Genomic DNA, 25,892 nt, shown 5'->3' on the forward strand with positions numbered 1-25,892 from the left:
TTTAATTCAGAGAGGTTTCAATATTTTCCCATTCCCAGAGCATCCTCAGCCTGGGAATAGCGCTCCCTTCCCTGGGTGTTGACCCACCTCGTCCTTCAGCTGCCTCCTGCACCGCTCTTCTGCCCCAGTGAGACTCCGGAGTAAAACCGGTCACAGAAATACTCTAAAATATTGTGGGCAGCGATGGTGATCGACATAATAATCAGTCCCAGCAGCATCCTGCAGCCTCGAGGCAGCTTCCCTACAAAGCTGCTGGGGGGCAGGTCTGCTGGGGCAGATATTCCTGGGGGAACGTTCAGGCTGGTGGGATGAGCAGGTCACCTTGGGGGATTCTCCAGTTTCTTGGGAAGCGATTTGCCCCTGCAAGCTTTGCCCTCATGAAGCCTTTATGGATGTGGGGGAGGAGTGGGGGATGCTCAGCACTGGTGGGAGCACAGACCCCGTGGCAGCCTCTGATGGCAGGACCCAGATCCTGTTGGATCAGCTGTGATGGCATGGGGGTGCCAGGGCTGAACCCCTGACCCAGGCTGCAGCACACAGCCCCTGCCCCGGGGGGCGGAGGGTTAACCGGGGAGGGTTTGGTTAACCAGCACAGGCGGGATGCCAAGCACAGATTAACCAGTTGAAGACGTCACTTTCCATTACGGGAAAGGCTCCCACATTGCCCTGAAGCTTTTGGTCCCGGAGATTAGTTGCTGGAGCGCTGGGCTCCCGGCAAAGGGCAGGGGTCCGTCGGCGCGGCAGCACCCAGGGGCGATGCGGAGCGCCGGGAGCTGCTCCAAGGGGCATCGCCTGGGCAGCTGAGGACAACCATGTGGGAGCGGGTCAGGAGAGCTCTGCTGAACTCGCTGTCCACCACCTTCCGGCACATCTGGAAGTGGGTACGGGCTTTCTGGCATAAAAATGGCCTCTTGACCCTGTCGATGCTGTCGGTTGCCACCGGGTGCCTGCTGGGGTTCCTGCTGCGGGTGCTGGAGCTGACGGAGCTGGTAAGGACGGGGATGGGAGCAAGGGGATGGAGCAGGGCGGTTGGGGCAACCAGCCTTGGTGCCAGCCAGGCATCACCATCAAGGACCCACATGGGCACAGCCCCAAAAGCAGAGGCTCCTGCCCAAGAAAACCACCTCTCGGGGCAGGTTTTTCCCCTTGACTTTTTTTTTTTTTTTACCAAAAAACTGCCAACAAATGCCAAAGGTGGGAGTGGGGGGCTCCAGGAGCCTTCAGGTGGGGTGGGGATGGGAAGGGGGGGAAGGATGCTTGGCTGCTAGATGCTCAGTAACAGAATCCCCCCAACCCAAACATCAGTGCAGGGTGTGAGGGGTAAGCTCCCGCTGTTACTGTCCCCAGCTGCTCAGATGCTCAACCAAAGAACGTTTCCACTTTCTGGAGAGGGCCCAGCAAATCAATATGTGGCTGGCAGAGAGGCTGGGGGCTCCAAGGGGTCACCTTCCTCTGAGGAACCTTGGAGACAAATGCATTGGAGAAAATGAGGTGCGTTTGCTCAGCACTTTCTAGGAGCATCGTGCTGTTAAACGTCACGGCACTAAAATCCACGGGGCTGAGCCCGGGAGGAGAGATGCTGCTTCAGGGAGAGCTCGGTCAGCGCTGGAACATCCCAGTGTCACTCGCTAGGACTTAGCAAAGCTTTGCCACTTCCATTACGCACTTCAGCATCACTGCCCGCAGCAGGGATGATCTTGTTACTTAATTGAGGCTGGGTGTAATCTCCCTGCATCCCAGCACACACCTGCAAGAGTGCAGCAGCCGCCCACACTGGGCTTGAGGCTGGGGGCTCCTGCCCCTCACCCTGCCATGCACCGAGTTCACCCGTCCTCTGCCCCCCTCCTGTCCTGCCCTGTTGCCACAGCCCCGCACCTGGTCCCCAGCAGCCACTTCTCTGTTAGAGCCTTTTGTCCCAGAATCCGCAGACGAGGGGTGGAGCAGCCGGTCCCCACTTTCCTTCCTGCCTGGGGAAGTGCCACGAAGCTGAGACACCCCCTGACAAAAGAGATGCTGTTCAAATCGGGGGCTCCTTGCCCCTAGCTGGGCATCCCATGGCTGTGCCCAACAGGAGCTGCTGTGCGTGGGCCACATGGGTGGCTCGGTGCAGGGGCAGCCGGTGGGGCACTGGTTGCAATAGTTTGGCATCCCTTAAAGCCCAGTGGGGCTGGTTACTTGGGAGTAACCAAAAGTACCTGCTCAATTTGGGGCCATCTCAGCAATGTGGCACCTCTACAGCGGCACAAGGGCTGGGGGGCAGCAGGGGAGGGAGGGCAGGTGGATGGATGGATTGATGGAGTGAGGGGTGGATGGACTGATGGAGCAAGGGATGGATGAATTGATGGAGCAAGGGGTGGACAGATTGATGGAGTGAGGGATGGACGGATTGATGGAGCGAGGGGTGGATGGATTGATGGAGCGAGGGGTGGGTGGATTGATGGAGTGAGGGGTGGGTGGATTGATGGAGCGAGGCGTGGGTGGATTGATGGAGCGAGGGGTGGGTGGATGGAGGCCTGGCAGGAACTCAGCAGCCAAAAGGATGGTGGCTGCTGCTGAGAGATGGGTGGAGGAAGGGAGGGAGGGATGCTGGCCAGGTGGCTGCTGGTCTCGCAGACTCCTCACTCTTCCCTTGGCCATGGCTGTGGAATCCTGGCTTCGGGGGTCTCTCTCCAGGCAGCCCTTCCCCACACCCATGTGAGGAATGCAAGTGGTGGGCAGACGCCACGGGGTGGACACCCCCAGACACCCTGGCCTCTCCCCGAGCTCGGCTTTGCCATTTGCAGCCACAAGGTTTTTCCACCGTTTGCTGCTGGCACCAGGGCACCGTTGCACATGCGGTCGAGCCTCTGCTCTTCAACAAGAGCAACAGCGTTCAGGAGGAGCCAGCCGTGGGGCCATGGGGACCATGGCCTAGAGGGTGGTGGACCCCATGGATGTTTTTGGGAGGGGACCAGCCTCACATGCCCTTCCCGGTTCACAGCCAGGTTTCCCCATGTGGCCAGTATTTCCCACCCCTGACCCAGCTCCTGTTAAGGGACAGCCAGAGAAACGGCACCTCTGAGTGCCTCAAGGAGCGGCTGCCGTGTCAGAACCCAGCTCAGAGCTGCGTTTGGTTGGGAAAAAGGCAAATTTATCAAGTTCAAGCCCTTAAACTGCAATTAGCGTCTGCTAAGCTCTCACCTGACATAGCAGCTCTGCTCTACCTGCAGGAGAAGCAGTACTTTTCCTTCCCTGGAGAACTCCTCATGAGGATGCTGAAGATGCTGATCCTGCCCTTGATCACCTCCAGGTGAGACATCATCTTCTGCTTCTAAAGTACCGTCTCCATCGCACCCAGGGGATTGCCCTGTGACCCCCCCTGGAGAAGATCACTCCCCAACTGCCTGGGGTGAGAATAACCCTGGCCTGCAGCAGCCAGGTACCAAGCAGCATCCCCTGGCTTGGTGTCCATCTCTTTCCCATGATTTCCCAGCGATGGAAATCCTCACCTGGACTTGGTAGACACCAGCCCCCAGGTCAGACACCTGCGCTGCCTGGGGTGTTTCCCTTCTTTTTGGGCTGAGCCAGCTGGCGGTGCTGGGACCATCCCTGGGCAGTTGGTGATGGGCAGCTGTTTAAATGCAAAGCAGATTTCCTTACTTAGAGCGTTTTGAGATAGTTTGGGTAGAAACAACAAGCACCCCTCAGTCTTGTGTCTGCGTTTGCAAACTCCACTTTTATGAGCCTGTCCAGTTCTAGAAAGTCTAAGCAAGGTCTTGAAAAGCTTATATGGATTTACATAATTCAAACAATTGCTGGCACGTGCTCGTTATAAAGACCCAAACAATTAGCTCTACATTCCCTTGAGGACGTGTCACTTCTGCATTGTTTTTCAGAGATTTCTTGCTGTCTCATTTGCCTTTGCTTTATTGTTGGGAGCAGAGTGGCTCTATCCTGGCCCCACTTGATCTTTTTTGGCATCAGCCCTTGTTGAGCTGCTTTCTTTTCCCCACCAGGATTTCACACCCCCTGCCCTGCTGCCTGGGTCTTCCTTGGCTCTCGGGATGCTCTCAGCCTCTCGCAGCTCAGTGGTGCTGGCTCATCCCAGGCAACCCCTCTCCCGCCTGTGGATGCGGGATTTGCACAGGGCTCCCAGGATTTGATTTGCACGTTGAACCAGGTTTTTTTCTTCTTTTAATTACTGAATGACGGTGAACTGGTGTCTTCCCTCTACGCACCGTCCCAGAGGGGACTGGGCACACGGTGGGGAAGGATTTGTCCAGATCGGGGCTCACCTCTGGAGCTCCCCAAGCCTCATATTGGAAAGTGTCACCCACCTCCGCGTTGCTTTTGTGGCCTCTCTTGAGCTTCCCAGGGTCTCTCTCCTCCTGGACATGTGGCTGCTGGAGGGGGTCTGTGGGCAGGCCACCACCTCAGCCACCCGTCCCTTGTGTGTCCCCAAGGGTGGCATTAACCCTCTCAGCCCCCATCTCTATCACGTCCCACCGGGGGGCTGTTGGACCACCGCCAGATGCTGTCAGCAGGCTGGGCCAGGCTCTGCAGAGCCCCGGGCGGGGGCTGGAGCGGTGAAAGTCAGCAGCCAGGAGCTCGGTGTGGGGCTGGGGGCACATGGGGCACGCTGCAGCCCCCCAGCAGTCCCATTTGCCCCCAGTACCAGCACCCCTGCTGGTGCAGCCTGTAATACCCTCCCTATTTTTAGAGCAGTTTTGTTTAAAAGTAGCTTATGGGCTACTTCTTAGGAAAGCTTATGTGTACGTGGAGTCTGAACCAGCAGCTCTCTCCCCGGGGAGTGGGGTCTGTCCCCACCACGATTCTATAAACCTTGCTAATACCTTTCTTTGCCGTTCACAGTGACATACGGCAGCAGCACAGGGTGTCGGAGACTTAAGAGAACAGTGTCACGCAAAAAAAGGGCAGTGCTAGTTCTTCACCATCAAAGTCCACTAAGAACGTTTACTTCTTATCTTTTGGAGAAAACAGAAAACTTGGCCAGACCTTGAGAAGGGACTTGGGGCGCTTTGCAGTCCAGCCTGGGGGGTCCCAAGGCCATCCTGGGCGTGAGATCCTGCAGGCACAGGCACGTGTATGTGCAAGAGCTTGGTGATGCCTTTAAGCTTGGGTTAAGAAAATGTCTGTAGCAACTTCTCCCACCTTGGAGCTTTTCCCCCATCAGATGCACCCTGTGCAGTTTTGGGAGCAGATGCTGACCACAATCTTTTCTGCTGCAGCCTCATGTCCGGGCTGGCCAGCATGGACTCCAAGGCCTGCGGGAAGATGGGGGTGATCACCATCACCTACTACCTTTGGACCACCTTCATGGCAGTGACCGTTGGGATCATCCTCGTGGTCAGCATCCACCCCGGCGCAGCTGCCCAGAAGGACAACTACTCCGTGGGGAAAGTGGTGCTCAGCTCCGCCGACGCGTTACTGGATTTGATCAGGTATGTTGCAGGATTTCACGAGGAGCCAAACTGACGATGGCATTTCACAGCCAAGATCTTCCCACAAGGCTCTGGGCTCCCAGGAGACACCAGGATGGAAATGGGAGAGCCGTCGGCCAAGCTGACCAGGCACCAGCAGCCCCGAGCCCAGCGGTGTGGGGGTGTTTCTCCCCACACATGTCCCTCTGGCCACTCTGTCACCCCCCCAGCTTTCCTCCCAGAGCCACCAGAAAAGCGGGGTGTAGCAGGAGGGAACAGAGGGATTAAAATTCCCTGCAAAGGTCAGGGGCTCTCCCCCCGCCCCCCCAGCCGTGCCGTGCCAAGCCCTGCAGCCCCCAGCAAGGGAAAAGCAAGCCGGAGCTGGCTGCGGACTGGATTAAGGCAGCCGATGGACAAGAGCTCTCTGGGGAAGGGGTGCAGCACGGCCCCGGGGGCTGGGTCAGAATCTCCATGTCCGGAGGCACTGGGGCGACTGGATAAGGCTCTGAGCATCCTGCTCCAGGGGGTCCTGCACTGCACAAGGGGCTGATGTCTGTCCCAGCCTTGGGTTTTCCATGAGTCCAGTTGGTTCCCAGTCCTGCCCATCATCGTCCTCCCAGCCTCTCCTCGCCACCAGCCTCGCAGAGACCCCCCAGCTGCTGTTGGCTGTAAGGGGGCTCCCATTGGCCTTGTGCCCCGCCACAAGGCGCCCCCCAGGCTGCTCCCTGGGGGCTCACAGCGTGCTCTGACCCCCGCGCCATTGCTCTCTTACAGGAACATGTTTCCTTCTAACCTGGTTGAAGCTTCATTCCAGCAGGTGAGTTCACCGTGAGCGGCTGGGATGGAGCTCAGCTCCGGGGCGGGGGGCTGCTCTCCCCACCTGGGGGCTCTTCCCCACACCCAGCCCCCTTCCTCCCCACCCTGCCTGTCCCCAGGTTTCTGCTCCCCCCAGGGTGGGCACACAAGGGTGGGAGGGTGCTGCTCTTTTCACCTTGTACCGCCTGAAAAGCAAACTTTGAACCCCCAGCACCACCAGCACCGTTCACAGCAGCGTGGAGCCCCCTGCCAGCAGGACCCTGACCTCGCTGCTTTGCTCTTCTTCCAGTACCGAACCGTTCTTGTCCCGGTGGTGAAGTCTCCCGTCTTGCCAAAGATCCCAGCGAAATCGCTCAGTTTCATTTACTTTGCACCCGACGACCAAAACCCTGAAATTCATCGGCCTGTGTTCCTCGAGCTGACGCCGCCACCCGAGATGACCTACAGGACTCTGCCGGGGACCAACAACGAGATGAACGTCTTGGGAATCGTCATCTTCTCAGCAACGATAGGTACCCGCGGTGCAGAGGGGGCTCGGCGCTGTGCCCCAGCCTGCAGGGGTGCTCAGCCACGGGGGGGCAACTGCTGTGGCCACCGATGCAGAGATGCTGAGGGACAAGGTTATTGGAGCTCTAACTGCTCAAGTCCCTGGGGAACGGGGCACAGCGGGGAGCTTGTACCAGCACCTTTGAGGGCACCATCCATACCGGAGCTCAAAAAAGGGGTTGGGCATGGAGGAGGCTGTTTTCCTCCTGGATTTTCCATGGGAGCCTTCACACCCAAGGTCCTGAGGGTTTTCAAATCATAACGTTGAGCTGGCGAGTCCTTCTTACGAAGTCTGCTGAGGGGAGTTGTAACTTCTGCAGAGGTTTCCTGGTGGCCCAGCTTGTTACAAAAGGCGTGAGCCCCCCCCCCCCCCCCGGCAGTGTCCAAACTCCCTGGGCAGGCAGCGGGTGGAAGCTGGGTCAGAATTAGTGCGTGGTCACAAACGTGTGGAAATTTGTAACAGGATTTTCGGGAGAAGGTAAGAAAACCTCCCGCGTGGAGCAGCTTGCAACCCTGCGGGGCTGTGGTGCTCTGCAGCCGGCTCAGGAGGGAAGGGGCAGAGGTTGGATGGAGAGGACACGTGCGAGGGAGAGGGAGGAAGAAGGTTTAAAGGGGAGAAAGTCATGGGAAGGAGGAACTCGGAGCTGACTCAAAGCGTAAGGCAGGACACTGGGCGCGAGGCTGAGTGAGAAAGGAAGGGAGGAATCAGGATGGGAAAGAGTAGGAGGAGATGAGACGAGCATGGGGTCAGGATTACGTGGAGATTAAGAGATGAGGGCAAAGAGCTTGAATTTAGTGTATAAGGAACCAAAAAGCCAATTAGGGGATTTGAGGGTAGCACAGCACCGGAGCGCGCCAGCCTGCCACCGGGGCCGGAGCGCGGCCAGTATTAATGGCCACGGTACAGCCAGCGCCTGGAGGAGACGGACACAGCGAGACTGGGAAGAGACAGATCCACGTAAAGATCCTTATGGACAAAAGAGACGGCTATGGCAGACTCCTGGCCCAGGGTCCAACCCTATCTGCAGACCCAGACACCCAGGGATTGCGCCAAGCTCCTGCTCACGGACACGTGTCCCCCTCCTGCCCAGCCAAACAGGCACGGAGAAGCCGCTTTTCTCCTCTGGGATTTCCACCCCAGCACCCTGCCAGCGTGGGAGTGAGGATCAGCGCTGGGTTAGGATGTGGCAGGATCACCCGAGCCAGCCCTGGTCACCCGGCTGCTCTTCCTGGGTGTTGCACGGGATGGGTCAGAGCTCCACGAAGCCACAGACCAGCAGAGCATCAGCACCTGCACCAGGGATGGGCAGCTTGGACAAGGGCATTAGTACAGCCAGGGGCAGCTTTACTGCAGGGGGGTGTCAAATTGGTGGGGGTTGCCTGGCAGAAAAGGGGGGGGGGGGGAATGAGGGGGACGGACAGAGAAGGCCAGGCGATGCAGCCCTGTGCCATGGGAGATGGGATCAGCTCCTCCTCGCAGCAAGGAGGGGAGGCCAAGTGGAAGCTGGGTGAGATCTCAGCAAAGGGTGTTTGTGTCCTATTCCAAAATTAGGCAGTTTTTCTGGACCTGAGACCAAGGTGTCCACGCAGCAGGCGCTGGATACCTGGCGTGTCCGTGCTGTGGATGGTACCACAGCTCCAGCGATGGCTGACACCAAGCATCGCCACCCATCTCCAATGCTTCTGAAATCCAGGAAAGGGCAGAAACTTAAAAGTTCCTTGAAGTACCCTGTCCATTTGCTAGGGTCACCTTCTCCAAAGCAGCTCTCTGGAGGACCTGAAGAACAAGGGATGCCTTTCAAACCAGCTGTTATGACCACAAAACACTGGATGAATATCCAGAGAGCTGAGATTTAAACACGCCAAGCCTTGCCTCATTTCTCAAAGTCCTGACAAAGGTCACCCTATCTCATCTCTTTCCTGTGCAAGCCACGAGGTCCAGCTACCGGCCAAGGGTCTCCAGGAGCCCTCAGCCCAGAGGGACAAGAGGGATGAGACAAGTTCCTGACCGTTGTCTTCCTTCCCAGACTGAAGCAGACCCTTGTACTTCAGAAGGAATTTTAGTTGATGGGACCACACAGAAAGGAGAGGTGCTGGGCTAGAAACTAGATGGGCAAATGCTCAGAGACTCATTTTTCTTTTGCTCAGTGGGTACCTGGGAAACCTCCTTGCTCCTCAAAGCAACGTGGTTCAACACTGGGCAATTTTGTGCCAGTTTGTGCAGTTTGGTGGGTTGTTTTTTTTGAGAAAAGGCCATTTGCTTGTATTTGCTGGGAGCAGAGACTTACTGTGACCTCTAAGACCATGTGGAAATTGGTATTAAGTCTGACCTGCTGGGAGTTTGCCCTGTGAAACCCACTGGGTGACCACCAGAACCTTGAGACGCTTGGCATGACAGACACTACTTCTGGTGAGTAACTAAACCCATCTGCTCGGTTGCAGGACTTCTCCTGGGAAAAATGGGTGAGCGAGGAACCCCGCTGGTTAACGTGTGCCAGTGCCTGAATGAAGCCGTTATGAAAATTGTCTCAATGGCAGTTTGGTAAACCTGGTTTTGATTCATTCTGTTATTTTCTTACCTCTATCTAATGGTAATGCCGGTCTGATGGCTGCAAGTGTCCAACGTGGTCACTGGGTGGGTTTGCCCACGACTGGACCACATGGTACCAAACACCGTCATGACCCTCGTGTAGCACGGCAATGATTCCTGCACCTCGTAAAGTAATTTTTTATGCTTCTTCTTTGCAGGTACTTCCCCTTTGGCATCGTATTTCTCATCGCTGGCAAGATCCTGGAGATGGAAGATCCATCGGTTATTGGGCAGAAGCTGGGATTATACACTATTACAGTAGTGTCAGGGCTCTTCATCCACGGAGCCGTTCTCTTACCTCTGCTTTTTACCCTCATCACCAAGAAAAACCCCTTTGCTTTCATTCAGGGGATACTGCAAGCCTTGTTGATCGCCTTAGCTACATCTTCCAGGTATGAAAACGTGGCTGAAATTTGCGGATACAGCCGGGAAGGTACCTGGGTTAGTGGAGGGCGGCACGGCCGTGTGTACAGCCGGGCAAGCCGTGGGAAAACAGCTGCAATGCAAAGAAAAATGATGCTCCAGCAAAGAAAAATGATGCTCCAGCACTGTTTGAAATGGGATCGCTCCCAGCTTTAGTAGGAAGCGGGATGGGGAAGGGTCTCAGGGTGCCTTTGGACTCAGCCAGCCCGCAGTGCCGTTCCGCTCACCCTCTCCTGGGGTTTTCCCCCCAAGTAAATCAGCGGTGGCTGTGTGCTTCTTGCGATTGCTGCGGCCAGTTTTATTGCCAATAATTCAAAACAGGACGGTTGTAGGTGCTTTATAGAACAATGCAGGGGGGTTGACCCTGGGTTTTAGTTGAAAACATCAAAAGCTCTTCCGAAAGCTTTGCTGAAAATCTTAAATCAACTCCTATGCACCCCAAGCTCCTCCAAAGAAAAGCGCTGTCTACTTTTGTAAGATTTTATAATTTTAGATTATTTTTATCTATTTAATTTTCCTTGAAAAACACTCTTTATAACAATGAAGAAAATTTACATTAGGAACTACGGACCTTTCTGGGAGACACACACACAAACCAAAACATTTTCTTAGAAAACATTTGCCTCCGCAGGGTTTTTCTGGCCTCTCCAATGTCGGTTCTTCATGTAACCCCAACAAACTCCCCCGGCGGTGCCCACCTCCCCCGGCACCCACCGCTGCGGGTGCCCCTGCCTGCTCTGGGCTGAGCTTGGGGCTCCGGCTCCACCAGGGTCTCTGCCCCACACCGACACGGGTGGGGGGAGCTATGCCCCCAGCCCAGCCCCACGGCAGGGGCAGTCGCATCCCGCTCTCCAGCCAGCTCCTTTCGGAAAAGCTGTCCCCATCTCCCATCGGCTTCTTCTCCACACTCATTTCCTTCCTCCCACTGGGTCTTCTTCCTCCCCGTCCTTGTCCCGGCTCCTGCGTGACAGCTCAGGTCTCTGTGCTGGATGGAAAGAAGATGCTCAGGGGGTGCAAGCACGGGGGGCAGCCACGGAGCAGAGGAACGAGGGGTCTGGCCGGACCCCAACACTGGAGGGGCTGTGGGGGACGGAGCCACGCAGAGCCCGTGGTGCCCGCTGAACGCCCGGCATCCAGACACGGCACTGCGCGGCGTGGCCAGGCACGTCCAGCACCCGGCTGAGCACTGATGGGTGCAGCAACCCCCGTACCGGTGCCGCCGCACTTACCGGCAGGAGAACTCCTATCCCTGCACCATCGCGTTGCCTCCCATCCGTGAAGCCTGGTGCAAGCAGCAGGGATTGACTGACCGCTCCTTGTTCCGCAGCTCCGCAACCTTGCCCATCACCCTGAAGTGTCTCCTGGAAAACAACAGGATCGACAGGCGCGTGGCACGCTTCGTCCTCCCCGTGGGTGCCACCATCAACATGGACGGCACTGCGCTGTACGAGGCGGTTGCTGCCATCTTTATCGCCCAGGTCAACGAATATGACTTGGATTTGGGACAAATTGTAACGATAAGGTAAACGGGGGTTTTGCAGCAGCTGAATTATTTCCCTCTGTCATAGGTACAGACACAACCATCACTCACACCTCTCCGGTTTGGCACAGATCTTGCAAACCTGGCTGGAAAGCTGGGGTGCAGGGGAAGGTGCAGCACCCCCCAGCCCCCGTGCTGAGCACCAGGGAGGGCTCGGGCTCTACACCCAGACAGGCTGCACAGGATCAAAGGCTTGGCCCATAGGCAAAAGCCAACTGGGAGCTGATGGCACGGCTAGAGCGGGTCAGCACCTGCAGCGGGGTGGATGATCCTAGCACAGAGGGTTTCTGCAGGTTTAATTTACTCCCCTCCAGGCATGTAATATCGTTTTATAAACAGGAAAATAAAGCAGCTCTCTAGGTGAAAATAAGTAAGCCTGGTGCCAGGTACCTGCCGCAAGCCATCGGCCACGGTGCACAGTGGGACAAGCAACAGGGAGCTGGAAGGTGGAGGCAGCCAGGTCCAATCCTTCCATACAGGAATAACTTTGCCATGCAAACGTGCTTTTTTTTTTTTTTTCTTTTTCTCTTTAAAAAAAAAATAACTGTGTGGCTGCCTCCACTTTGCAGCATAACGGCAACAGCAGCAAGCATAGGGGCGGCCGGCATCCCCCAGTCCGGACTCGTGACGATGGTCATCGTGCTCACTTCTGTGGGGCTGCCGACTGATGACATCACCCTCATCATCGCAGTGGACTGGGCGCTGTAAGTGTTCTCGGGAGGCAGGTACGGGCAGGTGCTCAGCACCGCTTCGTGATGACACGTCCGAAGCAGCTCTCACGGGGGCAAACGGAGACCGAGGGGTCACAGAACCAGGCCAGGAGCCGAGTGTGAGAGTCTTTCTTCATTTTCCAATTATTTTCTTGAAATAGCCCCTGATAACTACATCTCCTGGAGGAGTGTTTGCCCCGAGGTGCTTCTGTCCCAGGGTGCTGCCCGGTGCCTCGTACGGGCTGGATGTGGCAATGGCGTTCAGCCACCCTCTCAAGGTCGGTCCCCAGTCTAAAATCCCGGCTTGTCCTGATCTTTCATCTAAATTCCTATCCAACTGTACAACACATCTTTGTTGGAGGTCTCAAACAAGTAACAAAACCTAAGAGATGTTTATATTTTTGAGAAATCAAAAGAACGCTGCTTTCCTCCATAGCGAGTGGTAGAAAAGGAGGAAAGTAGGCGCCTGGTCTTTTCCCGAAGCATTACTATGCAAGGCTGCTCATTAGCGTATTCCCTAAAAATACCTCCAGTCCTGGTCTTCTCCAAGCTCTGGTCCACTCTGTCAGCAAAGGAGGATGGACTCCACAAAAGCCAAAGCCAAGTGGACGGTACAGTACTTGTTTTGGTGGAATATTATTCCTGGAAGAGGAACACATTAGGTAAGGCAGGGGGAAAGGTATCTGGCTTCACAGAACGAAGAAATTAAAATTTAGCCAGAAAGATGCTACCACCACACGAGAGCAACCAAAGGGGTGGAAACAGGCAAGTGTTTAAGAAAACAATCTCTAAGAAAAAGAAAACAAATCAGAGAAACCAATGATAAACCATAAACCACTGCTAATTATTTATAATACGTGCTCACCCAGTTTGCTGTTTCCAGTTCTGAAACACTGGCGTTTTCACAATTAAAAAATAGAAAGGGGAGAGGAACAGATGTCATGTCAAAACAGTAACAAGGTAAAGTTCAAGATGGTTGCACACCAGATCAGAGCAGAAAATCAGGCAGCTCCTGAACAGATGTAGCAAAACCCCCCTCCTGCATTTAATAAGCAACTTCTCTCTTAAACCCATATGCCACCAGAAATAAAACATTGCCGGAGTTTCTAAAAGCAAGGATGACATTTTCCAAGGACTGCATCCAACACGGAGGAAGCCTACCTTCCAAGCAGACCATCTTCATCTTGCTGGATGAAGACCAGATTGATCTTGAGATAGAAACGGATGGTTCGTTACGTTTGTCACCGACAAAGAGAAGCCAGACAGATGGAAATTTGCCGTTTTGAAGTACTAGGATAAAAACAAAGCAAATCAGCTTGGTGAAAAACCGGAGTAAACACCGAGTTCTCCATAGCTGAGATGTGGGGGGCTGGCTGGCACTTCACAGCCACTCTGGGCAGAGAAACGGCGAGCGTCCCGGCTGCTTTTCTCTTTCTTCCATATAAAAGGAAGCTTAACTTCCCAGGGGAGAGCTGTAACATCAGAGCACAGGGTCAGCTCCATCGGCGATCACCACGGGGCACCCACGCCACTGGCATCCCTGTGCCGGGGGCCAACGGTGGTGCTGCAGCTGCGCCAGCAAGAGCTTATCAAAGAGTTTTACGAGTTGGTGCGGCAGCTCATCCCCACGCTGAGCAAAAATGACACCAGCATCAGTTTGGGAGGTAGAAGAGGCAGGTCTATGCACTGAGAAGGCGCCCCGTGGTACCCGGCCCTGCAGCCATCGCACGTGCCGCTGTCCCTCCGCACTGCAGGAGCAATAACGCAGCCACCTCCACCTGCCCTTCGCAAAACCAGTGGCTGAGACATTAGGGATAAAGGTTGACAAGGGGGAATGGCTTTAAACTAAAAGAAGGTCGATTTAGAGGAGATATTAGGGAGAGAATTGTCACTGTGAGGGGGGTGAGATGCTGTCGCAGGCTGCCCAGAGCAGCTGGGGGTGCCCCATCCCTGGCAGTGCCCAAGGCCAGGTTGGATGGGGCTGGGAGCAACCTGGGCTGGTGGGGGGTGTCCCTGCCCATGGCAGGGGGCTGAAACTGGTGGGCTTCCAGGCCCCTTCCAACCCAAGCCACAATTCTATGACGTATTTCAAAGCCATAAAAGATCCTGGGCGCGTCAGCCGTGGCCACCAACTGCATCCTCACAGCTCTCTCTTCTCCAGGGATCGATTCCGAACTATGACCAACGTCCTCGGTGATGCTCTGGCTGCTGGCATCATAGCACACGTCTGCGAGAAAGACTTTGCCCCGAAGACCCCCACGGTACGTACAGCTTGTCCGGGGGAGCAGGGGAACACAGAAGGACTGCACAGACACCCCACACAGGCTCGCTTAAGAAATTAAAACTACTTTTTTCTTTTTGCAGCAGGATACAGTAAGCAAGACGGACAAGTCTCCTTCGGCAGAGAGCTCCCATCTGCATCCCAAAGACAATGTGATCGAGATGATCGAAGAAAGTTTGTTTGATCAGACAGGAGCTCAGTACAACATCTGTCAGGTGTAGGTCACACCGGTCCTGCTCCCGGGAACGGGATCTTGGTGCTAAACGCTGACATTGCTCTGCAAGATAAAGGCCTTACTTGGCATAAAGAATGGAAAACCCCTCTCCATCCTTTGCAGACCGTGGGACGTGCCAGGACGCCCCCGAGGAGCCCCTGTGTGCAGGGGGAAGGGACCAGCTCCTCCCCGCAGCCGAGGACCCAGCTGCCCTGGCAGGGAGCTGAGGGCTTTATGCCTCACGTTTCTTCAAGCTCCGTTCTTCTCAAAGGTTAGGGAGCTGAGCAGGTACTGGAAAACTGGACGAGATGAGAAAGCGGTAGAGATGGGACAAAATCTGACACCTTAGGTCAGCAGCCCCTATCTGCTGGCCAGGCTGCACTCCGTAAGGTTCCACTTTCTTTATTATAGATTTTAAAAAAGAAGATACTTGCTTTTTTTATTATTACTAGGTTCTCATCTAAAAACTAAAATTAAGCGACGTTTTCTCTAGAGCTCAAAGTTCAGGTTGGACAGAACTGGCTTTTCCAGCCATTCCACAAAGCCGGCACAGCTGGTCCAAGTCTTCGTCTCCCGGCGCAGACAGCGAGAGCCACTGTACCCGCAGGGGTGGAAGGACCAGCTGCACGCGGGTTTTTACTGGCCCTCTGATTACACTGAAACTAATTGACCTGGCCCAATTGCAACAGTGGAGATTTTCCCCAGCTAAGGATCTGTCCCCAAGTTAAAATTCCAATTACAGCCTTAAAATCCAGGCTTCCCAGGGCAGCTTTCTCCACAAAAGCCTTTTGTCCCAACAATTCATGTCACTGGATTAATTTCTCTCTCAAAATGCCATCTCATCCCTTTTGTCCCTCCTGCTTTGTCTTTACTGCCGCAGCATTAGGACTCGTGGAAGCAGCTTAAAACTCCCACTAACATCATTTAACTACTCTCCAATTGCACATAAAGAAAAAAATTTCCTGTGCATGATCCTTTCATGCTGGAGCCGGAGGTTTTAAAATATCTTCTAACTCAGAAGAAAAGGTAATTCCACTTTTGCCAAATGAAAAGCAGAAGTTGTTAAATATCATAAACCAGCTTTTGCACAAAAACGAGTAGTCTTCCATTCACTTCCAAAAGCCTTCAAAAAATCAGAATCACGGCCAAGGTAAGCGGCAGGTACCGCTGCTAACTTTGACCTTTCTTATCCTTCCCTCCTGGGTTTTTTGATACCTTCTTAACCATCAGCATCCAACTATTCTTCAACAGGTGCAGTTATGATATTGCAAAAAAGAAATATAACCAACCGCATTTTAAGAGACAAGCTCCCTGCAGCATCCCAGCTCATCCCTCCCGCCCCAATGGTTTATGATGGGGTTTATCATAGTACCTCCCAACGCCTGGCAGAAAACCCACCTGTTTAGCCATACGAGCTTTGATGAGGGAATGACATTTCCCCAGTGGTTTTGGTGGAACTTGAGGATGTGGCTCCGCATAAACACTAAACTTAAATGAATTTGCAGCAAACTGACCCCTGAGCCCGAGGGTTTGCCTCCTGCAGGAGACACCAGCGTGTTTCTGCAGTCCAGGTTTTAAGTTGCCTTGATCTTCAAGAACGTGTTCTTTTCTGTGCTACGAGATGTCTTCCAGAGCACGAATTATTTTTACATATCTGAATTTCTACAAGTGGTAAGTTTTGATCAGGGATTTTCACTTTAATACGATTTGTACATCTTTTTTAGGATGTATAAACCATAGTACAGTGTAGCACAGCAACATCTGAAGAGCTATACAGTCAGTAGAGCGCACTGCTACCTTCCTTTTTTTCAGATTAAAAAAGTACCTCGGTTTGTGTTTTATTGAAACTGAAAAAAAAGAACAAAACAACTGTATTGTAGCACGTGGCAAAATAAAATCAAAACAACATGTGAAAAAAGGCCCAAACCTACCAATTTTTAATTTAAAATACTAGCCGTGGCAAAATTACTCCGTGCAAGTTTTCTAGAATAACTTTTTGAAAATTCCATTCCACAAGAAGTTTTCAAAGTCTTTATTTAAATCTATTAAAACACCAGGTTACTCTGTAAAGTCAGACTTCCAAAGCAGCTCTAAGTGATATATATGGCTTAACTACCTTTTTTTTTTTTTTTTTTTTTCTTCTTTAAATTAGCAGTATGTAACCTACACTAAATGGCTCCCTACTGAATGTGTGCTGGGAGTTGTCTGTCATTGCCTCTTCTCTTATGATTCACTGTACATACTTATTTCCTTAAGGAACTTCTCATTTTGTCTGCTGTGATGCTAAAACATTCTAGAATAAACCGTTTCAGCCCTTACTGCAGGCAGGTGCTTCCTCCCCACTGCCACCCAACTCAGTAGATCCCACTGAAGTTGCAGTGGGACGACAGCAAAATAAGACACGGCACGGGAATGCCCGCGTTCACAGCATCATTTGCAACCCGTTCACAACAAACGTTCGGCTCTACTTTAGAAATTCTTTATCTAGCGTTCAAATGCATCTGCAGCTTTGCTGGGCACTCAGGATTCCTGTCGAGACATACCACCACCGTGCAGAGCACCCAGCAGAGCGCATTACTCCTCAGCTAAGCGCCAAACACAGCGCAGAGGTGTCTGACGGACTCATTAGCTTGGCTCTTAACAAGTCTGGGCAATTCTGTACCATGTTGCATCTCACCGTGTTTTGACATTCTCCATGTGCAAACCGCCCAGGTGTTCAGCATGGGAAGGATGCTGTAACATCCCTGGGTGAGATGCTCCAAAATCCGTGTCAGGAGTCAGCTAGTCTTGTGCAAGCGCAGATGTCCTGGCGCCAGGCGTGCAATGTACACTTACCTTGGTTTTCTAGAAGTTATGCGTCTCATTTAACATACACAAGTGAAGTCCCCTGTGGTCAGCAGTGAGAGACAGGCACCTCCACCAGAGTAAATCTCATACATTGAATTGTCTTCTGAAGTCTCTTACTGATGGGCTTGGACTGGGCGCCAAGATTTTTAATTGCTTGAGTCCAGAGGATGAATCCCACTCTAAAATACATGTCTGAGCAGAGGTATTTATTTTTAGAATGCTGAGCCTTCAAACTCTGCAAGACCAGATTTTGGCTTTGATTTTGAGACACGGACTACCCAAACCATAGCTTGACACAGAGAGGAAAGAATGACAGGGTTGAAACATTACACCCAATCCAAAACTCGCTGCTTCACTTACCTGGCCATCTCACCTCAGAGATCTTCTACTCACTGTCCTTCCTTGAGCGGAACCACAACAAAATGGGTATCTGGCCATTCTCCTTGCTTCCCTTTCAATACTCCTGAAGTCTTCAATCATCTGCAAAGCATCACCTTAAACCACACTCTCATGCTAAAGTATTAATAACAGCAGTATCACAACCCCCCCCTTCAGTATACTGTCTTTCCACATCTTAACTCCATTTTGCTGTCTTTTTGTCCATCCTCCAAACGCCAAACCCTCCAACAGTTATTTGCTTCGATAGGCTGCAATTGTTGGAGACAGGCAGAACGAATGCTCTTTGCACTTACAGCCCAGCAGACATCCGCTGCTGATCTCACAGCTGTAGGCAGGCTAAATTCCTCATCATTCTCCTCCTCATGCCAACAGAACACCAATCCTGACCTTTAATTGTTAGTTTCTGCTGCTTATATCTCGGTGATTCTTCCCAAGAGGATGCCTGCATCCAGTCATCTATTATTCAGTTATTACCTGCTCTTCAAGATTGTGTTTTCTTGCAACCTGAGCACCAATTTTCATTTCCAATACGTGAACTCTTCAGTAGGAAATAAAACATTTGTACATATCCTCTGCAAGTAACAACTACTCACTTGTGCATAACTAGATTTACAAAAGCAGAGATCTCTTTGCACTCATTCAACGCCCTTGCTTTTTCAACCAGATACAAAAAATACATGCAGAGAACAGGTAAGACACTTGGTTCACCTAGGGACCTGCATAATTTCACCTTCCAAATCTGCAATCGCAAAACCTCCCTTTCCCCTTATGATCTAGCAAAAGCAGCAGCTCAGTAAGCAGGAGCCAAATTAAGTCTCACAGTTGTGACACAGCTAGGCATCAGGCAACAGAAATAACCAGCTGAGTCACGCTGCTCAAGGCTGAACACCACAAGCTCCTCGCTGTACTGGGGCATTTTCAGTCTGCCAGTTCTTGCCTCTCTACAGCACCAGACCAGATGTACAGAGAAAGGTGCACACACACCCCACCCCCCCACCCATATATAAATATAAATATAAAAATATATAAAACAACCAGAGAAACATACAAGAACCCTGTAAACAGGCAGACACAAACCAACTAAATCCCCTCCTCCTTTCCCCATCCCGTCCTCAGTGCATCCAAACACACAGCTCTTCCCCGAGTCCCACCAGAAGAGGTGTCCTCCCAAGAACTTTTTTCTCACCTCCCAATACACAAGCAAGAGCTCTGGGCTCCTGACTATTTTTCTTTAGCACATCCCCACAAGGAATATCAAGTGCACTAGCAAGACCAACACAACCGGGCTGCAATGTGCTGCTCTCCATCTGGGGAGACAGCTAGGAAAAATTATGTTACTGGAGAAAACACAAGATGCAGTTGCTCCCCGTGCCTCTAGACCTAGGCTGGGAACAGGGTGTGTACGACTAGCTATTTAGTGTTGGATACACTGGCTTAGCAGACAGGGATAACCTGGATAACTGTGTTATTCTAATGACCAAACATTATGCAACTAAAATATTAAGTTCAAAGTGCTAGAAGAGACTGTAACAATTAACCCACACACGTACTCTGAAAGATAGGGATTAAAAAAATCAGATGATGGTACCTAACGGGTCAGAAGAGGAGTAAAATCAGAAGAATCGAGTAGCTTGTCTTATGCTACATAAGGAGACTCTGGTAGAAAAAGTAAAAAGATGGTAAGAGCCTAGCATCATTACTTTACTATTCAAATTCACTGGTGTAAAATGAAAACTACTGTCCTGTACTCTAACCCCAGAATAAAAAACAAGGTATATGCTTTCATTATCCCTTTGCTTGCAGCTCTTAGGTGTCACTGACTTAAGCGTATTAAACTCCTTACTGAACCAAAGTTCTCTAGAATGGAATTAAGAGTGATGCAAAGTAAAAGGCAAACCAAAATAACAAAACTAGTCTATGAACACGTAGAATACTCAAAATGCACAATGCAAGGGCTCAGCATTTCAGTTACGCAAGCTAGTAAGTTCTACCTTCCCTAATTTACAAGCGGTATGTTCCTAACTTTGATTATTTCTTCATTTGCATGGGTTCTGTTTGTAATAAAAATGTTGACACCTACCCCACCCCCCTTAAATCTTAGGCTCTACAGTCCTGGCCTTCCAAACTACAGCATCAACTTCTGGAAGCTGAGAAAGGGGTCTAATGAAAATGGAAGCAAAGTACACAGCAGCAGCCTTATTTTACAAAGATATGTAAAAGTTTGACCATTTCTTTAAGTAGTAGTGCAATCTGAAGAACAAAGCTCACGCCTGTTTGACGTTCTGAATTTTCTGAGAGCTTCTATACGTTCTTGCTAGTGTAACAAGGTGCAGCTCAGTGAGGAATTTGAATGGCGTAGACTTTACAGCCCTGTAGAAAATGTTTTTATTTTAAGAAAAGCACCGACAGAAAGGTGTCTGGAATGCCCTGACAGCTGGATATACAACTACCACTCACCATCATCATACAAAGAGAGTAACTGTGATAGCCATCGGACTTCAAAGTACTCAAATAGCAATAAAAAAACCACATTCAGGAGGAAGAGTGGAAAAAAACCAACCCAACAACAAATCGGAAAGCCTGAGGAGGACTGCAGCTGCCTTCCAACCCACCGAGGACATCCACCGCTGCCCCTGCATCCACGTAATTCCAGCTCCTCTGAACGAGGCTGTGGCTGGGGACAAGACACACCGGCACCCTGGTGCCCCAACAAAGAAAACCGGTCTCGTAACGACACCCTGTTTTGTAATGAAGAATTCAGGCTTAGGTGCCTCCGCTGACACAGCTACGAGGAGTCATGGACAGACAGAACTGCCTCGGCTCAGCAGGTCTCTGGCCACAGGGGCTGGATGAATGCCCGACGCTCCCTGGCAGCACCCACAGCAAGGTGCTCCATCAGCTACACGAGCCCCTGCGCCCCCCACCCAAGGGACAGCCTCTGGTTTTCATCTGCAACTCCATCAGGAACACGCTGCTCCAAGCCAGTCTTACAGAGGCAATTCTGACAAGGACATTAATTCGGTGATGAGCACCCCAACCCCCTGGCTGGCTCTGGACAGCAAACCGTGCCTGTTACCACTGCGATGCCATCACTAACTTTACTCTAGAGAGGTGCTAAGCTGTTCGAAGTTGAAAATTTTGCCTGTTCAACAGGTTTCTCTGTGTGCATGATTCATTTCGCTATAGCCTCCACTTACATGTCACACTCGCTTCCAGTCCCCAGCTAGAAATCCACCAAACCACTCAACCGGTTCGTTGTCAGAATGAGAAAAGCAGGATGGCTCTGTTGAAAACTACCAGCACAGCAAAAGGCTTGAGCCCTTCTACCTGTTCCCACGTGAGCCCTTCGCACACCGCACCTGGGAGCGAGACATCCAAGCAGCTTCTCTCCTGCTCCAGCCTGTTTGGAAGTGAGAGAAATCACTAACTGGCCACTCTGAGCTTCCCCCCTCCTGTGCTGCCAGTTTAAGTAAATCCTACCAACAGTTTTACCAGTACAAATCAGATGATCGTGGAGGGCTGGTGTAAGATGCTGGAAATTGAGAGCATTTATAGCTACACCATGACCTAAAGCGATATCCAGAATTCACCTTTGGAGTCTCACTTACATCTACAATAGCGTAGAATTATTGTTTTTTTGTTTTGTTTTGTTTTTAGGACTTCAGTATCTAAAATTCTCTCACAACAAAAACATTTCTGAAGCTGTATCGCATCATCTTCATAATCTATTAAGCTTTTGCACAGATATGAGTGCCAACAGTACGGAAGTGTGGCCACTGGAAGGAATTTCTCGTTCAGCTAGCTCCAACAAGAAGCCCAGCTGACAGCACAGCTCCAGCAGCAGCAGCAGCTGCAGCAGCACTGGCCAGCAGGCGAGATGATCCCATTCTAGCACATCTACTACAAAAGCCAAACGCTTCTGAGCAAAACCCTGTCATCCTCATTCTTGTTAGGGCAACACAGATCTTTTCCTCCTTTGATCTGGACAATGAAATGTTTACTTACAATTTAGACGCTGCCCACTTGCCCCACGGAGCAAACAAGTGAAATGACTTGGATTTCCCACTGGAACAGCTCGCTGCCCCACACCGACACGGAGCGCTGCTGCTAATGCTCCTACACAGACACCCTCCGTCTGCCGCATTTAACACCCAGCAGCTACGAGACCGTCACTGAGTTACTCTCTGCAAAGCTGTTTCACAAATTACGTCAGGCTGCTTAATCTCACTAATTCAACAAAAAAACCTCAACCTTGTCCTTTTCCCTTTTTGTTCTTTCCTGGATATGGCCAGCTTGCATTATTCCCTTACCCAAACCCAGCGTGTATCTTGGGAAATCAGATTCCATGCAGCGGATATTAGAGCTGTTCTTCTGTAAGGTCAGTACTTTTTTTTTTTTTTTTTTTTATGAACGTGGAGAGGCCAAATTCAGGGCAAACATTCCTCCCTCAAGGCCACCGGCAGTCCAACAGCACGCGAGGCTCCAACATGCCCAGCTGAGCATGCTGTACACCCAGACCAAGGGGAAAGCACAAAGGTTCAGAACAAGACTCCACCTCGCCCTGCATCTCTTGCACTGCCTTTGAGAATTACTGCGTGTAAATAACACAGAACGCAAATAAGGACGGGCAGAACGCTCCCTAGGAACTATCACAGCACTGGAGATGCTGCGATAAAACAACCGGTGCAAATCCTTACGAGCTAGCTGAGTGACTGACCGAGACAAAGACATCAAAATGTGTCGCAGCTCAAACCTTAACTTTGCCTTGTTGCAGAAAAGAAGCACTTAAGACACTTGGGCAAGGCTTCCATGTGTTTTACCTAAGCTAGCACAAGCAGCCAGGATGTCTGTCCTGGAATCCAGTGATAGGGGTGGAGGGAGTAGGGCCTGGGGATGCACCCCAGGCAACCAAGCTGTGTGCCATGGCATACGCCGTCAGTCACTGCCATTTCACTAGAATCACAGTCCTTCTCGAAGCTGAATTGTCTTCCTTCCTCCACTCCTGCAGTAAGAAAGGATTAAAATATTAAGGCCCATGAAATATGGTCAAAACAGAAAGGGGTGAAAAAAAAAAAAAAAAGTAGTAAAGGTGGCTTAAACCAAAAGGAAAATTATTTCACAAGTCACCGACTGCCAAAGAAGTGATGGCATTTTGTGTCACAGGGAGAAACGAATGGGAGGTGCTCCCTGAAAAGCAGTGATATTGTGCATTTCAGGACCACTGCTGAGAAATATTAAGATATAATATATAGATGTGGCCATTTTCTAGAGTTATTTCAAGAGAAACTTGATAAAAATTTGGATGTTAAATTTTCATCCAGCGGGAGATTAATTTTCTTAAACTTCCATAGCTTGCTCATCATATTACTGTACTGTTTTTAACAATACCTTATAAAGTTTTATATAAAACTTAGATTTTTAAGGATATCCATCTTTGTATTAATTACTTCCATACTGTGTAGGCATGTGGAATAGCATATATGCGCAACACAGCAGACACACAATGCTAATACAGACAATTAACAGATACACATGGATTCTAAACAAAGTATCTATAAATAGAGTCTACATACGTTGTCATACACACATGCACGCACAGGGATACACGTGTACGTGTACTGCGTCTCTTGGAAGATGCAAAGCAGCAGGAACCATCTGGGACAGAAAGGTGAAGTAGGATGTATGGTCACAAAAACGTTTCATCCCAAATTTTGGAAGTCTGGTTAGATCGAGACCGTAACTGTTTGTGCCATGACTCTAGAGAAGCACGCACGCTTACTTACCATGGCTGCACCTGCAATGCAGCCTGGAAATCCCACAAGCGCGAGCGCACGCTCCTTCCCTGATCCCTGAGCTGGAGCCTACCGAAGTCTACGAGAAGGAAGCAGCTCAGCACCGTTTATGCTGACTCAACAGTGCTCCTAAGCCCATTGCTGCTTTGCTCTCTCCTTTATCATCTTTCTTTGTAGCACACACGGGCTGAATGCTACGCTGGCTGCAGCATGCACTCGGGGGCGGAATCTGTTCCAACACATTCAAACAGAATTTCAGTTAAAGTAAGATTAAGAGGTCCACTGATACCTACACAGGAAGCCCCAAACTAATTTTTATTAAACTCAGTGAATTTCCTTGTAATTTCTAGTTTGAGGACATATTCTTGAGAGTAAGTGCTCCACCTACAGCTCTGCAGAGAGGTCAATCCATTTTGAAAAGTTCAACATTTAAAGCTGTATGTCCTATGCTCACAATTCAAACAAATAACTTCTGGCAAAAAAAAAAATAAATCTATTGGCAAATATTTTTTTTCTGCAACAAAATTTGTCACAGTTAAAACACAGATCTTATGTTCTGACAAACTAGATTCAGATTTCCCATTTTGCTAAGTTCACTGCTTCTATCCATAAATCCTTTAAAAGGAAATAAACAAAGAAAACATGTCACAGTGCGAAGAGTGGAACGCTGCTATTTATTCACCTTCATTCAACTGCACACGGGTAACACACACATGTAAAAAAGTTACCCCAAACGTTCCACTTTTTCTTCCAGTCTCCTGCTGTCAGCAAGTGATGAAAGCAGAAGACAGTGTAAGGAAAAGTAAAGTAGATTCAAAAACCAAGAAGCAAAAGGAGAAGAGGTATGAGGAACAGGCAGGGCCCCTCTGACATCCAACTGCTGTGTGTGCTGGGGAAGCACGAGGGGAATGAAGAGGGGATGGTGGCCAGGCTTAACGTCCTTTCCTTAAATAGCTGCTCTTGCTGCCACTGCTGGAGACAAAACCCTCATTGGGTTTTTTTTACATTAACGTGACCCAGGAGGACATTCCCAATATTAATATTTTTCCATGTTGCTTTTTAAAGATTGGAGATACAGGAAAAAACACAAAGACAGGATGACATTTTTTTCTGCCTTGCTTGCTGATGTACCAGTAAGATGGAAATCAGCACAATTTAACACCTTCCCCCCACCCCCTCCCCCCCCTTATTTTTTTTCTACCCTAGTATTCTGGAAATGAAGGGGGTGACACCCCAACAGTCCCCACAACAGAGCAAGTGAGGGAAGAGTCTAAAGCCAGGAATTTATTGGGAATTCTGCAAAAAAACAGAAACTCCAAGTGGGGGTTAACAGGTCTGCACTAAATCTTTTGGTTTCCTTTTGAAAAAAGAGCATCGCCATCCATTCCATGTTATCATATACAAGAGACTACTTTTTTCTTATTTTACATCCCTTTTCACAGGTAAGTCATTAAGGGAAAAATCAGAACCAACACCTCAAAGGTATGATAACTAGCCCAGCTCTGAAAAGAGACCGATCATTTCTGTGACTGAAGAACACAGCAAGGCAGCTGCTGAAAATCAGGAGGAGCCAATTTCAATTGATCAAAAGTTTGAAAATTTGCGTGGGTGAAAAAAGGGACTAAGACTTGAATACAGAGTGTTCTGAGCCAACAGCAGCATACGGGTTCTTTCCAGCTGAGAGGACATGGCTTTTCCTCAGCCTTTCTTAAAAAGGTGACTTTGCACAACCTCCCCTGTGGCCACGACATCAGGATGCCTTATCCTACATCAGATGAAGGTTCCTCCTAAAGGAACCAGCGTACCCTGCCTGACCTGAAGACCGATGGATTTCTTCTTCCCAAGAGCTGTCTTCAACAGACATTTCTGAGTAATAGTGTAGCTGGGCTTGCTTTTTGGTTTAATCAGGACGAACACCGTAAGACAGAGAGAACAACATTTTTTTCCTGAAAAATAAAAAGGAAATCATGCGCCTTCTTTTAATTCCACCTTTCTAATAAGGCTACAAGTAACAAAATCTTTAGTGGAGTAACTACTCATGAACACAGTCCAGATTCTTCTGAAAAAAATACCAAATTCCAAATTGCACAACAATAATCCAATTCCTGCAGGAAAAAAAAAAAGACAAAATATGACAATTAAGTAAAAGCCTAGTTCTATTTTGAAGTACATCACCTTTCACCATGGATCATTTAAAAACATTATGAGTATGTTCCAAACAAGTACTCAACAAAAACAGTAATGAACATGTGACAAAAGTACAAAACTCCTTTGCACTACTGACAGATAATTTCATTTAAGTATTAACACTAGT

At 50.4% G+C, this 25,892-nt stretch overlaps 1 protein-coding gene and 1 long non-coding RNA gene across 2 annotated transcripts; one reads left to right on the forward strand and one right to left on the reverse strand.

The window, feature by feature from the left end:
- The first annotated feature begins 252 nt into the window (after positions 1-252).
- On the forward strand, positions 253-25,669 carry LOC119146571 (excitatory amino acid transporter 5-like). The gene is made up of 11 exons (XM_037384480.1): positions 253-989; positions 3,210-3,289; positions 5,229-5,441; positions 6,195-6,237; positions 6,526-6,748; positions 9,225-9,324; positions 9,531-9,764; positions 11,123-11,317; positions 11,905-12,039; positions 14,207-14,306; positions 14,410-25,669. The coding sequence occupies exons 1-11, from the start codon at positions 813-815 to the stop codon at positions 14,545-14,547; spliced, it is 1,638 nt and encodes a 545-aa protein (XP_037240377.1). The 5' UTR covers positions 253-812; the 3' UTR covers positions 14,548-25,669.
- LOC119146647 lies at positions 6,757-9,777 on the reverse strand. Its single transcript, XR_005103796.1, has 3 exons — positions 9,671-9,777; positions 9,362-9,573; positions 6,757-8,559 (listed from the first exon to the last, which is right to left on the reverse strand). It is a non-coding gene; the product is annotated as an uncharacterized LOC119146647 (long non-coding RNA).
- Positions 25,670-25,892: the final 223 nt, after the last annotated feature.

This window comes from Falco rusticolus, chromosome 4 (genome assembly GCF_015220075.1).
Source record: "Falco rusticolus isolate bFalRus1 chromosome 4, bFalRus1.pri, whole genome shotgun sequence".
Taxonomy (NCBI): Eukaryota; Metazoa; Chordata; class Aves; order Falconiformes; family Falconidae; genus Falco; species Falco rusticolus.